Source organism: Nymphaea colorata, chromosome 2 (genome assembly GCF_008831285.2).
Source record: "Nymphaea colorata isolate Beijing-Zhang1983 chromosome 2, ASM883128v2, whole genome shotgun sequence".
In the NCBI taxonomy this organism is placed as follows: domain Eukaryota; kingdom Viridiplantae; phylum Streptophyta; class Magnoliopsida; order Nymphaeales; family Nymphaeaceae; genus Nymphaea; species Nymphaea colorata.
Window position 1 is genome coordinate 18,430,506 of NC_045139.1, and position 15,932 is coordinate 18,446,437.

At 37.2% G+C, this 15,932-nt stretch overlaps 2 protein-coding genes across 3 annotated transcripts; one reads left to right on the forward strand and one right to left on the reverse strand.

Moving 5' to 3' along the window:
- Positions 1–1,454: 1,454 nt before the first annotated feature.
- On the forward strand, positions 1,455–11,907 carry LOC116248429 (uncharacterized). 2 transcript variants are annotated; one of them, XM_050076308.1, is made up of 8 exons: positions 1,455–1,823; positions 3,526–3,618; positions 4,339–4,443; positions 4,770–4,917; positions 8,112–8,418; positions 8,653–8,707; positions 11,209–11,326; positions 11,697–11,907. In XM_050076308.1, the coding sequence occupies exons 1-7, from the start codon at positions 1,695–1,697 to the stop codon at positions 11,281–11,283; spliced, it is 912 nt and encodes a 303-aa protein (XP_049932265.1). In that variant the 5' UTR covers positions 1,455–1,694; the 3' UTR covers positions 11,284–11,326; positions 11,697–11,907. The 2 variants fall into 2 exon arrangements, with proteins under 2 accessions (XP_049932265.1, XP_031477071.1); XM_031621211.2 differs by lacking the exon at positions 4,339–4,443 and having other exon boundaries at positions 1,462–1,823.
- Positions 11,908–13,738: 1,831 nt separating this feature from the next.
- LOC116248808 (protein GRIM REAPER-like) lies at positions 13,739–14,233 on the reverse strand. The gene has a single exon (XM_031621788.2). The coding sequence runs from the start codon at positions 14,231–14,233 to the stop codon at positions 13,739–13,741; it is 495 nt and encodes a 164-aa protein (XP_031477648.1).
- Between the last annotated feature and the right edge of the window lie 1,699 nt (positions 14,234–15,932).

Genomic DNA, 15,932 nt, shown 5'->3' on the forward strand with positions numbered 1-15,932 from the left:
TATTCTTGTGCATCATGCTACTAAAAAATGTCTTGTTTTTTAGTTCTTTCAAAGTCCAAATAGAAGGGCAGCAATCGGGTAGATTAAATTTTGCAATTGGTATAGCCGTCAAATCGGCAATGTGAAAATCACGATTCACTATACTACAGCGTTACCATCTATCTTCAAAATTGACATGATCATTGTTCCTTCTTTTCTACCTTCATTGTCATGCGTTTATACGGTCAGGGAATCGGTGATGGCCTGTAAGGCTTGGCCTGCTCGCAAGTGTGAATCTAACGGAGTTTGAATCTTCTAAATATGTCGATATGTGCAGACCGTCTATGTGTTTCAAACTGTTGTGCGGACCCAACCGAACATGTTCCCATACATGTGGTCACAAGGTTTGTCTAGTAAAATAAATTCAGACTTACGAGCCATTGCCCGAAAAATAAAGCCGAGCTTTCTCCCTCTGCCAGCCGCTTTCTCCCCCGGCAAAAAAGACCGTCTAGGGTTTGAAACTGCCTTAATGCATTGCATGGGATAGAGTCGGCACACCTTTAATATAGTGTCTCGTTATATCTCTATATGACACAAAGGAGTAATGCCCATAAGAATCAAACTGGTGATTCACCATTAACATGCTGCAAGCATGATCCACTATTCTGTGTTCTTCGAGATAAAAGGATTTAGCTTTTCAGTGGCTCAATTTGACGCTTGTCAATATCTTTTTGTGACTTTACGATCAATGACTGAAAATGTGTAAATTTGTCATTTGCAAACCTTCTCTCACACAAATGTAAAAATATGGTTGATATATATATATATGTTTCTTTATTGTGCTGAATAAGTCAATCGGGCTTGTTTTGAATACTGTTTCTTTTCTCTCCTTTGTCTGGATTGGGCTGGAGGTTAACAATCAATCTACCACCGGAAGAGGCTGAAGGACCTACCTCCACGGTCCTATGCAGGGTTAGAGCCTGGGTGGCAGTGGGCTGCAATCTCTTCTATCCTTAGTGTTGTATATAAAGAGAAACATTCAAATACTTCTGCATGGTGCAATTTTTGTAGCACAACTTCAAGTCACTGAATTCACTTTTATTGGACATCATATTTGTAAATGAAATATGAAAAACTTATACGAGCAACTGATCATGACAACACAATAGTAGACAACCCAAGTGGCTTAGTTTGTCTTTCTCTTGCGAAACTGACACTTTGAGTGAAATGTTCTTAAAATTGTGAGATTTAGCATCCAAACAGACGAACTGTAGAATGATGAGTGCCTTGTTCTGCTGTACGCAAACACTGAGCAACATGCCTGATCCCTAGCACTGTAAAAAAGGAGAACCACCTATATGATTGAGGTCGAAAAGGATTTTTCGAGGCTTTGGACTTAATGGTTGTTGGTATTATTTATCTGAAAAGATTACTTCTTAAGTATTTATTTTTGAATTAAAATATGGGCCGATATTTTCTCTCGAGGACGAACACCTTTGAAGTATCGCGAGTTTTTCCACGCCGAATTTCCACTGCCGATGGGCAACCAAGTAGCCAAAAATCACACTGCCTGCGAACAACGGACGCTTGTGCTGCCTTTGTACATAAACAGGACAGATACCCAAAAGAAGACCAAAAGAAAATGGCGAGAAGAAGAAGCAGATGATTGAATAGCTTCAAAAACTTTTTTATTTTGGTATTATTTATACTAAGAGATGAATAATGCCTTGAAGATCAGCACTAGCCACATTCATCATCTCCAGGTCGTATCTTTGGGGAATAGGGCTGCCCATATTCATTCTACTGCTGTTCTGGAGAGGAGGAGGAGAACCCAATGGGATTCAGTGAGCGTTTCTGTTATTTCCTTAATTTAATTTTGTGATTTGAACATGGTTGTGCTTGCCATTGATGTTTGCCTCTCTAATAGTACAATTTTTTCTTGCCACGTTTCGTAACATCAAAATTGGTGCTTATCTTGATTCAAATTGGTGCTTCTTCTTGCGGCTGTTCTTTGATAGGGTTATATATGAGCCGTTTGAGTGGTTGTTGTTTCTTTATTCGTTCTTAGGAATGTTCCAATTTAACAAGAGAAAGTAGACCCTTCGATCTGGTGGAAATTTGAAAACATTCTTCTTCTGCTACTATATGATTATATTATGGTCAGGAAGTTGGACGCATATATTATGATCAGGAAGTTGGAAGCGAACTTTGATTGAAAGAGAGTATGCGTATTCTGGGAATATCTTTGCTTTGTTTTTTGTTCTTTTTACCACGGCGTAGGCTGCAATCTTGGTCATCGAATGATTTTTGGGTTCGCTTTCATTTCTCGTGAAACAGGTGATGGAAATGACGAATTTCTCTTTGCTGGTCATTGTCTGCAGATACCAGCTTGTTACCATAGTTGCAATAGAAGTGTAGAACTAATTTATTTTGAAGGGAAACTGTTAACATGAATTTCCTACAAATTTTCCATGAACAGGAGTTTTTTCATGGTCATCAATTTGTTGTAAATAGTTTAAGCAGCTTAAATGAGCCAAGGGTGGTTGAAATGAAAGCTGTGTGCTTTCTGATAGAATCTTGGTTTTCAACCATTAATCAGACGTTAATTTGTAAGGGAGTTGTTTAGCAATTCCCCGAGTTTAGGTACCTGAGACACAAAAACAGAAAAAGAATGAACCAAAAGAAAGGAAAACAAATGGATCATTCTTGCAAGAGTTAGACGTAAATGTCACTGTATCCTGGACGGGAGATTGGTTCTGTCACATTTCTTTCTGATGACGACCTGCACATTTGTGCAGTTTTTAAGTTGTGAGTGGAGGCTTGTGTAGTTGTTCAAGTTCAAGGTCAAAGGAAGCAAACACTTTACGCGAAGTTTTGAAAAATCTATATCCTCTACAGGCCTGTTTAGATAATTTCTTTTGTATGATAAAATTCCTCACGTGTTTGATTGACCTTGACATGTTAGAGGAGCATGACCATGAGTTAATGCCTCTTGATCAATAACTCATATAGTGAGCCTCATTGTAGATTGGATGGACCAAAGGTTGAATAACATCGTACCAATAATAGCCCATGTAGTGAATTGCATTCATGGCTGTGCATATCCATGTTTGAAATTGTGTAACAAAAATTAACGACTAGCATGATACAGTATGTTTTTACATGTGTTCCTCACGTGTTTGATTGACCTTGACATGTTATCAGTTCTGTGATTAGCTAACTCATGAATATAGCTCACGCTAGCAAATGAAAAGTGGACTACTCTCTGTTCTATGTATTGATATGTTTTAACTTGCATCTCGCAGTAAGTGTTTCGTTATATGATGCAGTATGTTTTTACATGATATTTTTCTTCATTCTGCAATTCGTCATCCTGTCAAACACATGAATATGGCTGACTCTACCTAGAGTATGATAAACAAGTCTTCAATCTAGACCTCTATATGGATTTTAATTTGCAACATGCAACAATTGTTCAGATAAACTTCATTACTGTTTATAAGGTCTTCTTCGAAGTTGATTCACTATTTGTTCTGTTTGTTGTAGAGATGCAACAATTATTCCAAAAGATTCAGAAAGATGGAAGCAAAAAGGACACTGCTGAGGAATGTTAGTGCATATGCAGAGTATCTTTTTCAGGTTGGAGTGGATCATTCTCAAGGCTTTTTCTTGTTCATGCAGCCTTCTATTTGTTTGTTTTTTGTTCATTGGTTTTTTGCCTTGTTGGTTTTCAAAAAAAGAAGTTTATTACATGAACTTTTTTGAATTAAGGCTGAGATAATTGGCTTTTTAATGGCATGCTGTTGAGTGATCTGTATTGTGCTTTGCTAATGTTCAGAGAAGAGGCGTGGAAGAGGAAATATACTTTCAAGTTAAATTTATGATGCTGAAGTAGCACTTTTGGAAGGCATTATCATATTAAAAAGCCAATGGATCATGCCTTTGAATTGTTAGGTCATATCAATTTGTGGTAGGTATAGAGGTCAAGTCATCAATGTTCACTTACCTATGTTCTGGTGCTGTAGTTGGTACCTCTACTTTTTATTGAAAGGCTTGAACTCCTAAAAAATTATCCTCTTAACAGTGTTTGTGAGAATATTTGCCAATGGAAGGAAGAAGCTTCCCTTTGAAAGTCATAATTTATAAGATAGGAGCAGCCATTTTCTGTCCTCAGAAACCATTTTCTGTATCAATTGATTGAATATAATAGATAGTATATAATTGATAACATGCAGCTCTGAGATTCTTTATGTACCCACTTATGACTTTCCTCTGTAGGGTTGAATTTATGTCTTCATCTTTCTTTGTCTAAGTGCACCTTTCCAGCTTCCCTGAACGCGGTGAAAACAAAATCATCAGGGAATGTGTGGTTCAAGCAGGCACGATGAGGACAAATCTACACAAAGGCAATTGCACATTTTAATTTTTGGGGCCTTATGCTATGCTGAGCTACTCATGACTTCGGTTAGTTATTTGTTCCAGCCCACACATGTGAGAAATGGTTCTTTATACTTTCTAGGGCTAGAGGGCATGCCAATTTTATTCCCGAACTAGGCATGACTCTCCAGAATTACTTGGAGCTATTTTTGGTTTCTAGTATGTCAACCATATGCTCACAACAAGCACAAACTGTAAAAGGCATTTTGTTGGTACTTTCATAGTGTCTATTGGCCTAAGGATTCAGAAGGTACTTCTAATTTCCTTCTGTGTCTTTCAGCTTCTTTAGCCATGACTGCTATTCTTTGCCCTAAGAGATGACTAACCTGTTTGATTGTTTTATGAGGCTTCAGAGCTGGAACACTACTGACGATCCACGTGACTATTCAAGAAGTGGGACAACTTCTTCATGGTATAAAAGGGCTTTTATTGGTGGTGCCAACAAGGCAAAATGGAGTCGTGGTCCAGAGGAATCTCCATGGGAAAGTTATAGAAGGAACAGTAAGTAAATGTCTCAGAGGTTTTTTTTCTTCATACTCAAAATATTGCTTTTCTGTGAAGACCAGAAGGCTGTTCCCAAGATTTGTAAATCCTTCAGTCTAAAAGATCGTTTTATACCATAGGAGGACTAAAATGGTGTTTGGTCGACTATTTTCTTCCAACACATCTGTTTGATATTTTGTTACTGAAACCAGCTATATTTTTCTATAGATGCCTTTATTATTTTAAATACCTGTATTAGCACAGTTGTCATCAATTAAATGATTGACCTTCATATGAGGAATGGACAATCATCATTTATTTTCTGTGATCATGATTATCACCAAATTCATTAGTTGTTCTTGTCAGTTCTAATTACTGGGTGTCATCATGATCACCTTGCTTGTTCTTTGCCATTGTCACTACAATCATGTGTCATCATTGTTATTTGTATCTACTACATTTGGCTGCCAACAACCACAATGTAAGAGCATCAATCTTCATCATTTACTACAGCTATCAATGGAAACCTTGCCTCCACCTATCTCCAATCAGCAACACATCCATGGTTGTACATTTATATGTGTAATATGCTCTCTCCTTTCTCTTGGATTTGAATATGATATCCTGATGCATGCTGGCTGAAAAAAAATCTCATTGTAACTTCAACCTGTTTGGATTGGTAGAGTTTGTTTAGGGTTACCTTGTAATCAAACATCTTTTCTGCCTTACATTTTCCCACAGTTAACAAATTATGGTGGCCTGCCTGCAAATAAACAAGGGATAGCTACTGCATGCCATTTGACTGAAAAGGAGATTAAGTGGAAGGCCATCTTAAGGTGAAAGTTGTGCACCTTTAGGCAAGGTGTCATTATGAGGAACAATATGCCATTGGCTATGTGATTTATGCACCACCCTGAGTTACGTCTCTCAGGTTAGAGGCATACTGGCGTAGCTTGGAGATTTACATTTTGTCTATTGCCATATGTAAAACAGAGATAAAGTTAGTGCATCCTTTTCCTTTTCTAAGACAACAAATAACCTTGTAAGTTTAAGAAAGAATGGCCACTGACCATTCTCCACAATCCATTTTGAAGGTAGCAGTAGCACTGCCCCTATATTTTACTAAGTCAAATGGGTACGGGTAAGAAGATATGGGTACAGAGTCTACGGACAAATATGGGTATGGGGGTATGGCAGGATATACACACACACACACACAAAATAACACAAAAAAATCAAAATGAAAGCTACATTTAAATAAACAAGTGATTTTAAATAAAAATATTACATGTTAATGAAAAATAAATCAAAAAACAAAATAAAAACTGAGTTGAAAAAAATTACATAACGTAAACTTAAGCAGTTTGGATTGGTTTTGATTTAAAAAGTACCCAAGTGTGCCCAGGTACCCACTTTGGGTATGGGTACGGCAACACGGGTACGTGGACCTTATTGAAGTACCCATGTGACTTATCATCTACTCATTCATGTAATTGGAGAAAAATGACTGATTGGTGAAGTGCTTTGAACAATAAAGCTGTGGAAGTACCTTTATTTTGTGTTGGCTGCAGTGTTAGCAATCTCTATTCTCTGGATGCCAACTTGTGACATACTTGAGTTGGCCTGGTAGGGCCCTTACTAAAATTTGGGGTGAGTCGTTCAAACTTGGCCAAATCAACTTAAGTTTTATGATCGATTCACTGATTGAGTTAATCACACATTCTTCCTTAAGGTTACAATATATAACTGAAAATCATAGTCACACATGTTGGTCACATTTTCACAATATTGCAGTACAAGTAAAATGAAAAAAATGTAATTTATTGCATATCATAAAATATCCCGAATTCCAGTTGATTTCAAAAATATCACAATATTTTTGTGACATTCTCCCTTTGAACTTAAAAAAATCAACTCTGATTATATTTTCAATATTTTATTCTTTCTTTTTAACATTTTAACAATATTTTATATATTTTTTTGAAGTTGTAATAAAATTCAAAAATTCATAATTTCTTAGTTTGACTTTTGTTTTTTCAATTTTCTTAAATTCTCGAGTTTTTCCTCTGTAAATAAACTTCTCAATTAATGCCAAGAAGAACCCCGCTGATAAAAATCTGAGAATTAAGTGAATAATGAATATGCTAAAATATTCACTAATTATGTATAACTATGTAATTGTGTAAGGCCCGTAATTTTGTACTATTGACATATTGTTGTTATTGTTATTGTGATATATGATCGGATAAACTTATATGTTAGTTTACAAAGTCTATAGATAATAAATTATAAGTTTCTTGTTCAACTTCTAGTAAATTAAACTACATAGTCATTTGCCTAATCACCAAGTTGAGTTGCCAAGATTGCCTTGGCCTATTTGACATTGAGCCTCAAGAAACGTAATTGTGATTAGCTGTGTACTTAGAGTCTTAGAGGCTTAAAGAGTTAGAAGCTAATAAGAAGCTTGTACTAAATAATAAATATAACTGGCTTCTATCTGTACTATGCTGTGAATGGAGCACATGCTTCCCTATACTTGCTCAACTTGAGAATCTTTCCTGTTGCATTGGTGGTTACTTCTTTGTTGGTAAGGCCATGATCTTATTTGAATGGGCCTAAACTGCCAGTGGATCCAATGTAGCACATCTTTGTTGATGGTTGGAAGAAAAACTCAGTTTTTTTGTTTGGTCATACTCATCAGGTGGTAACTTATTATGGCAGATCCTTGAATTTGTTTTCATCATTGAACAGGGTCTGAAACAATGAGAATGCTATATACCTTGAATTTGTTTTCATCATTGAACAGGGTCTGAAACAATGAGAATGATATATATCTTTTTTTGCATTACCAGACTCTCATGCGTTCTTCGTTCCCAATAATGAAAACCATGAAGTGCAAGTATGCACTACTTCATTGGTTGATAAGCAGCACCTACCATGTCTGAGCTTACAGCCCCTCTAATATGAATGCCAATATGAAACAGATACAGCTAGATGCACAGCCTCTGCATGCTTGTCAAGCATGCATAGTCTGTCATTTGATATGCGATTGCTATGCCTGTTAATGTACTCTTAGCAGCTTATTTGCTGCACCCATGTGACAGAGAATCTGAATTTGCATGGTAGCAAACACTTGTAGTTGTAATAGTATTTGCAGGAGTGTGAATTTGGTCTCTGCAAGTTCTCTAATTGTTGAACACACAACCTCTCAGAGAAAGGTGGATTTCAATTTTGTTCGGATGAAGATGAGGAAGTGGAGAATATATTTCGATATGCATTTTCTGGGAACCGGTGCTTCTATTGGTCCTTCACTAGAGAAGAAGGCTCCAACGAAAGCTCGCATTGGAGAAACTTTTCTGACCATTACCATAGAAGGAGTTGGAATTGGAGGTATGGAGCACATGATTCTAATGAGTCTTATGCAGAGGGTAATTTCACCAGATCAGATTCAGTTTCTGATCGACTAATTCTTGGCTTGAATGCTTCTGGTCCTCTCAAACTTGAAGATGTTAAGAGTGCGTAAGTTCTAGTTTCTCACAGCCGCATATTATTCTTTGTTATTTACCTTCAGGTTATGACTTTTAAGATGTCATTTATTTGCTCTGTCCCTTGTGAAAATCTTTCACTTGATTATATCCATTCTTTTATTCCATTGTAGGTCTTCATTGTATTATTTTCCAATATACTTAGTTGTGCTTGGGGTTTCTTTGACACTATAATACTTCTGCTGAAGGCCACTTATACTGATTTCAGGTATAGATCTTGTGCCTTAAGGTGGCATCCAGACCGTCATCAAGGTTCTTCAAAGGTACCTTTAGTCCTTTACTTAGTAGAGAGTTTTTTAGTATAAAAATTTGCTTTAGTGTTTGTCCTGTTCGAGATCATATTGTTGTGCCATTAGGATTCACCATCATCTTGAGTAAAATGAAACATCCATCTTTCAATAAATTCCAGTAGATTAAGCATTTAAGCTTAAGTATGTAAACATGAGAAAGGATATGGAAGATATTCCAATAAATTGGTGGACATTCTTAGCTGGATGATATTTGCTGTCAAAAGGTTTGCTTTTAGCTGATGGAAGTTTGGAAGATAAACCTGGATGGTGGTATTTCTTGGTAGATGAGTGAAACAAAACGTGTGTGGGTGTAACAATACTGTTCGAGTAGGTTAACATGTTCTAATCATGTATATGATGGTTATGGGCATGTCCTAGATGGCAACCATTTCTTAAATGCCAGTCTGCCTCTTCGTCCTTCCTTCCTAGAGTTGATCATTTCCTGCCTGTGAAAAAAGTTTAGCATGTTTATTTTGTTGAATTATTAAGCTAAACAATCTCTTCATGATAATGCTCAAGTCTCATGAAATCCAAAGTAATCTCTTTATCTATCTCACTGTGAAATATATCCACCTGGACATGTGATGTACATGTGCATGTTATTTCAGATGTACGCTCTAATGCATCAACAGATTTACATGCACACTTATAGCTAATAGATAGAATAAAAGAGGAGTCATGTGTTTCATCCACATGCTTTCCCTCATATTCAACAATATCTGCAACATTTGTGATAATACCACCAATGTGAAGCTTCTCAATAATAACAGGAATTTCTTGTAGAAATTGAAAATAACATTATATATATATATATATATATATATATATATATAGATAGAGAGAGAGAGAGAGAGAGAGAGAGAGAGAGAGAGAAATTGAATGGTGACTCTGCCTTTCTCAAGTCATGAGGGCTGCTGATCCATCAAGATGGATGATTGAGAAAAAAAACAAGGAGAAAAAGGTGATGACCATTTTTGTCATCTCATATTAGTTTGCACCTTTTTTTTTGTTTTCTCTCAACCATCCATCACGATGGATCAGACTGCCCTTATGATTGAGCTATTTTGGACAGCCAGAGTCACCATTCACTATACATGTGTGTGTGTGTGGAATGATATTTATCATGGCATTTATATGTTTTCTTTTTAGTTTTTTTCACACTTTTTGGGCACAAGTATTCTCCCTGTTTTTCTGTTTTATGTTTTAAAAATCCTTCAAATGTTTATGTCATAGTTGTTGTAGCAAAATTGCAACTAAAATATTGTTCTCTACTGTTACTCTAAAATTTATGTATTTTACAGCATTTTCTATATTTTCAAATTTTTGTTAGCTTTCCTGACAAATATGTCCAATAGGGAAAGATCTTCCAACTTAATGATTTAAAATGAATGATCTTAGAGCCTTGAGCTGTTTTGAGTCTTGGAGGGTTGGCACTTTAATATTAATTCGACATATCTTCTATTCATTAGCGATTCTAGAAAGAAGGATTGCAAACCCTTATCTGCTCAGGTGTCCTGCATTAGAAATTAAGCTGTTGAGTTGGGGGCATATAGTGGTCTGATCAAGTATCAAAGTGTAGTTGGAACACTTCTGTTTCTCACATTCACCAGACTGGGTATTATCTGTCAATCAATTTTTCCAGCTTATGATCAACTAAGAACTGGTCACATGGATGCCGTGAAGAGAATATTAAGATATCTGAAATAGACAGTTGGAGATGAGCTTCTCTATGAAGACCTTAATTCACCTGAAGTTATTACTTATATAGATGCTGACTAGCAAAAGATCCAGATGCAAGGAGATAGGTTTCAGGCTGTGATATGTTTCTTGATGAGAATCTTATCTTGAAGAAGTAGAAAGCATAAGGCTATTGCTAGAACAAGTACTGAGGCAAATATAATTGTCACAGCTAAAATCCATGGGGTTTAGACATCTGTTGGCGATTTGAGAGTATACTTCAAGGTCACTGTTGTGTGATAATCAAAGTACCATAAACATTTACCTTAAACTCAATTTATTATGGTTGAACAAAGCACATCGAGATAGATCAACATTTCATTAAATGGGGTCCAAGGAATTCAGCCCCACTATGTTGACGTTGAGAATCAGAAGGCTGACTTGTTTACAAGGAGGTTAACAAAGCATTGTTTTTGGTACTTACGTGCATGGTTCAAGACCATGGCCACTTGAGGCTATTAAGACATGCTGGATCTGAATTCATATCTAATCCAGATCCCCACACACAGCTTTTATGGGTGTTATTGTAATGTGATTTTATTTATTAGGAGTATTTTTGACCCAATGTGAAGATGTCGGAGTGTAAATGTATCTGATACATCAAAATCTAACATATATAGCCTTATCTGCAGCTGCAACTTGCTAGACAAACCTCTCTTAAATGGACAGGCTTAGCAAACTGAATTTGAAAAATATATAATTTCTGACTTGATTCCCTGTGGCTTCATGTGAATTAGGCTGTTGCAGAGGAAAAATTTAAGGATTGCAGTGCAGCATACAAATCACTCTGTGAAAAGCTGGCAATGGCTTAACCTTCTAGTCTTGCAGGCATCCAGTTTGTGGATTCTACCGAAGGTTTGTTCCTACATTAGCTATTGCTCCTATCCTTCTGGATGCATTTGCATACTGCAGATACCAAACAATTTTCAAAGGGAAAAAGGAACCTTTTCTATAGGTCATAACACTATGTACTTAGCAGTTAGTACAATGAGTATCAGCAAGCTTTTGTAAGCCAAAGTTATGGTAAAGTGGCTCCAAGCTGTAACTTTTGTTTTTCCAATGCTGTTTAATGCTCCTCTGCATAGAGCGATTTGCATGGGATGCCTGCTAATAATATGAAAAGCACCATGCTTGTGTAGGCTTCACATGTCCGACTTATTAAGTTCTCGTCTCGGAGGCTTCTTTTAAAATCAGAACGGCTTATTTTCTTCTTTGCTCTGTGCAGGTATATCTTCGCATAAGTGGCGGCTTAGTGGACACCATTTCTCTAAGTAATCTTCCCTTTTCTTTTGGGCCCTCTTAGGTAGTCCGTTCCTTAGAGGTTTGTAATCTTCCCTTTTTTCCGGATGGTTGTAATCTTATACTGAATGTTACCTGTAGAAAATAATTTGAGCCATAGAAGATTAAAAAAACACGTATTTAACTTTCTTCCTCCACCTAACTGTCACAATATATATATATATATATATATATATATATATATATATATATATATATATGTGTGTGTGTGTGTTTGATTAAGAAATTAGATCAAATTTGGACTTAAGAAATGATATCCAATCGGATTCAGAACTAGATATGTAAATGTCTGATCAGATTCAGATCAGATTTAGTTCTAAACAAATATCTTATATCCAATGCCTTTTTCTTCAAAATTTGGTTTGAATTGGATTCAGATCTGAATTTAATTTTTCTTCATTCATATTTGAATCCACATTTGAATTTGTGAATATTTTAGAAAGTATATATGGTTAAGAGTTTATGTGATTCAAATCTGATTCGTTGTACTACATATATATGTATATATGTCTGTGTGTACACACAAAGCACGATCTCAATGTTATGACAGACTGGGTATGAAAGCACGATGTCAATTTTATGACAGATGTGATTCTCCAATCAACGAAGCTCATGTAGAAGAACGGGCCTTGGCTGTCACACAGTCAGAGATCCACCCTATGTGCGGTATTCCTTCCACAATTCAGAATAATAAAATCTCTCCTTTGAGCATAAGATAAAAGCTCTTGGATTAAAAGCTTTTAGCAAATTAGCAAGTTCAGTTTTGAACTCTTCATAATGAGCTCGCATGCAAATTGGAGCTCAGCTGAAGGCTTCGGGCTTGAGCTGACCACTGAAGCAATAGGGATTCGGATTCTATAACTACTGATGAGGGCTTGAGTTGTCTGTTTTGAGCAAAAATATTTTGTTTCACCATTGAAGGAATCGAGAATATTTTGTGCAATGCTGTTGGTTGAAAATATAACTGAATGTAACTGTAAAATAGTTCTTTGTTCGATAATGAGGAAATCGGCGAGGTTTTTGGACTCCAACAGGCATATGTTTATAGTAACTGCATTTCAGAAGTACATAATGAATTCATAGATGCCCCTTCTCTTGATCACCAGAAAAGTATTCCTTGTGTCCCTTCCTGTTGGTAATGTAGGGACGTATATCTGAAAAGTCTCGTATCTACTCATCAATGGTTTTTCTCGAATTTGGTGTGCACACACTAAAAAGAGTTTTGGTTCATCCTTTTGAACGGTGGTCTTTTAACTCATCAACTTTCAATGCATTGTAAGCAGTTGATTCTTTATGCTTTTAGTTTTCTTGGTACTGGTTGAAATATGACTCGAAAACTAGTCATTCATTAGGTAAAATATGTACCAATCACACTTGGACTATTCGCCCGTTATTCTTCTTCGGTCGGGTTTTGGTGTAAAAAGGATCGATATCTTCTAATTAAAGAAGTGAAGGTTAAGGCAAAAAAGTTGAAGGAATTTATGAGTGGTGTGCATGTATGTGTAGAAGAATTCTATCTAGTGGTGGAGCCAGATGCTAACGTTGGTTGGGTTTGGTGTCTATGAGGCATTGACCTGAGTTTGGTATAGGTGTCCGAAATCCAACTCTCCTAATAGAGGTTTTCAAGAACTATTGTGCTGTCAGATGATTAAAAATTTATTTTTTTTGGCAAAATAAATTATCATCGAAAACACCATTAACCATATCATAAAAAGTTACAACCAATGATGACAATATATATATATATATATATATATATATATATATTATATATAGAGAGAGAGAGAGAGAGAGAGAGAGAGAGAGAGAGAGAATAAATATATTTTCAGTGGTTCATATCTAAATTTATCTCAATTTCCCCTGGGAAACACAGTTATTCGAAACGACGGACATCTTATTCTTACTAAAATCATCGTGTTGTGACTGGAACCAGCCAGGAACCACCATCCTCACATGTGGCTGCCGCTTCTAGCCAAGGCTGTAGCCGCACATGCCAAAGATGCAGGCCACGCCCGCAGCGCAGGCCATCCCGCATTTCCCGCAGTGGTTTTCGTCATCCATCGTATCGACGCAGAACCCTTCGCAGCAAGCCTGGCCGAAGGGACATGGCCGGTGGCAAGCACCACAGTGATATCGATTCCTCAGTATGTTCTTGCAACCACTCGTTCCACAGCAGACATGGAGACCAGGCAATCCCCGGCAGCCCTTAGGACAGTTGGGCCTCTGCTGCTGGTGCTGGTGAAACTTCCTGGGCCCTCCAAGCAGGCTGTCGCCATAACCAGCCTTGAGAAAGGCTGAATGGGTGATCCCATCAATGGCTGTCCCACCAGGGGGAGAAGAGTCCAGGTTCTTGGAGGGTGGTATCTCTCCCACTTGATCAGCTGTTAATCTCAACTCTGTGCAAACACAGAGCTCAGAGAAGGCGACCAGGAAAAGGAGAACAAGGAAGAGCCTGGAAGACATGGCTGCGGAGAATGAGATCCGCTGCCGGTGCTGTTGAACCATGCATGCATAGCCAAAGCACTCGGTAGACCTCTTCTTATAGTGAGAAGCATGGATCGTTCCATGGAGACAGAGCAGCGACACACATGGGATGCACTGCCCGCGTTTAGCAAGTGTGGGTGTCAACGAACTCTTTCATTGCATCCTCCATTAAATTCCAGAAAAGCTTTGAGAAGAAAGAATTTTAAGTACTTGAGCTGAAATATGTGGAAGAAATTAATTGTATTAAAAGACGTCTATGAACTCAGTCACCTCCCCCGTTCAGGGCATCATAGCTCACGGTTCAAATATTTTGCCATACTCATGTCTATGATAAACTGCTACGAAATCATGGATGAATTTGAAAAATTAACTAAATCAAAGGAATACGAATTGATAACGTATATGGAGGAGTTTGGTACACCGGAAAATTTTGTTTCCGGGCCACACAAGATTTATCCACCCTTGAATCAAGCAAGATGAAATATTTCATGAAATATTTTTACCTTTTTTGGCTTCGTTACATATACTTTTTCACGAAAAAAGGAAGTCGGAGATTAACAGAGCTGCTGAAAGCTCCGACCTCTTTAGATCAATTTTACTTGCCGTGAAGAACTTGCTCTTCAAAACTCATTGTGCCCATCAAGCGCCTCAATATTGTTAGCTGCACGGAAAAGCTGATCTGGGGTGTCTCAAGTACCATGGTATTGAATGACATGATTAAAATTAATCCAGGGTTTTCGACTTCACATCTGGTGGCACATTTTTCTACGCAGAGATCAAATTTTTGGATATCTTACATGGGGACGGCAGCCATGTGCGGTTCATTTGATCTTTTTATCCAGTCTGTCCAAGCAAAAATTATGTAATATATTGTTTTAACTATTGTTAATCAGTCCCCGCCTGTACAAGGATTTTTTTGGGCTTGAGATGTTCAACTGAAGATCGGTCCGATTCTATTCAAAATTTGGGTTTGGATTAGACATGAATGTAAAAATCAGTTTTAAATCATAAAATTAGATTTCAGATTCAGGACTTTTCTTTATCCATATTTGAATCTAAATTTGGATCGGAGTATATGAATATGCAAAAAACGGATAGGTGAATAGTATTATCCAATTCGAATCTGATCGATTGACATCCCTAATGTTAAGTCCCCAGCCAAATCCCAGGATTCAGCAATCCCAGGATTCAGCAGTTCCATATTACAGTTCAAGTTCAGAAGTTAGCTCTGGCATGGAACAGCAGCTCTGGTGCTAAAATAGTTCTAGAATGTGCGCCAGAGCTCGAAGTGCAGCAGCTTTTTTATATGGCAAAAAGAGTTTGCGTCAGTGATTAGCACATGGACTGACGCTGAACCGAGCGCTCCGATGATCTTATCTTAGCATCAGAGCAGTCCTATTTTGTAGTAATTCCTGCAAATTGCAACACTATCTTAACAGAAACAACGCATCTTCACTTCTCATCGTATTCATAAAGTTCTCTCAACTTCCACTAGCTTCAACTCTCAAACAAAATAATAGTACCATTGTCACAAAATCGCTTTGATCTGACCAGAGATTGGTTCCAACCCCACCTTCCTCACATCCTTCTGTTGGTTCCAGCCATGGCAGTGACCACATGTACATGCCAAAGCCCAAAAGCCTAGTGGGCATCACACTACATAAGCAATATAATATAT

What these genes read in the sequence shown, in the direction of transcription:
- LOC116248429 (XM_050076308.1), top strand. Translation starts at nt 1,695, where the DNA reads ATGAATAATGCCTTGAAGATCAGCACTAGCCACATTCATCATCTCCAG. An exon ending in GGAGAACCCAATGGGATTCA is followed by an intron (nt 1,824 to 3,525) that starts GTGAGCGTTTCT and finishes TGTTTGTTGTAG; the next exon opens with AGATGCAACAATTATTCCAA. An exon ending in GGAAAGTTATAGAAGGAACA is followed by an intron (nt 4,918 to 8,111) that starts GTAAGTAAATGT and finishes ACAACCTCTCAG; the next exon opens with AGAAAGGTGGATTTCAATTT.
- LOC116248808 (XM_031621788.2), bottom strand. Translation starts at nt 14,233, where the DNA reads ATGTCTTCCAGGCTCTTCCTTGTTCTCCTTTTCCTGGTCGCCTTCTCT.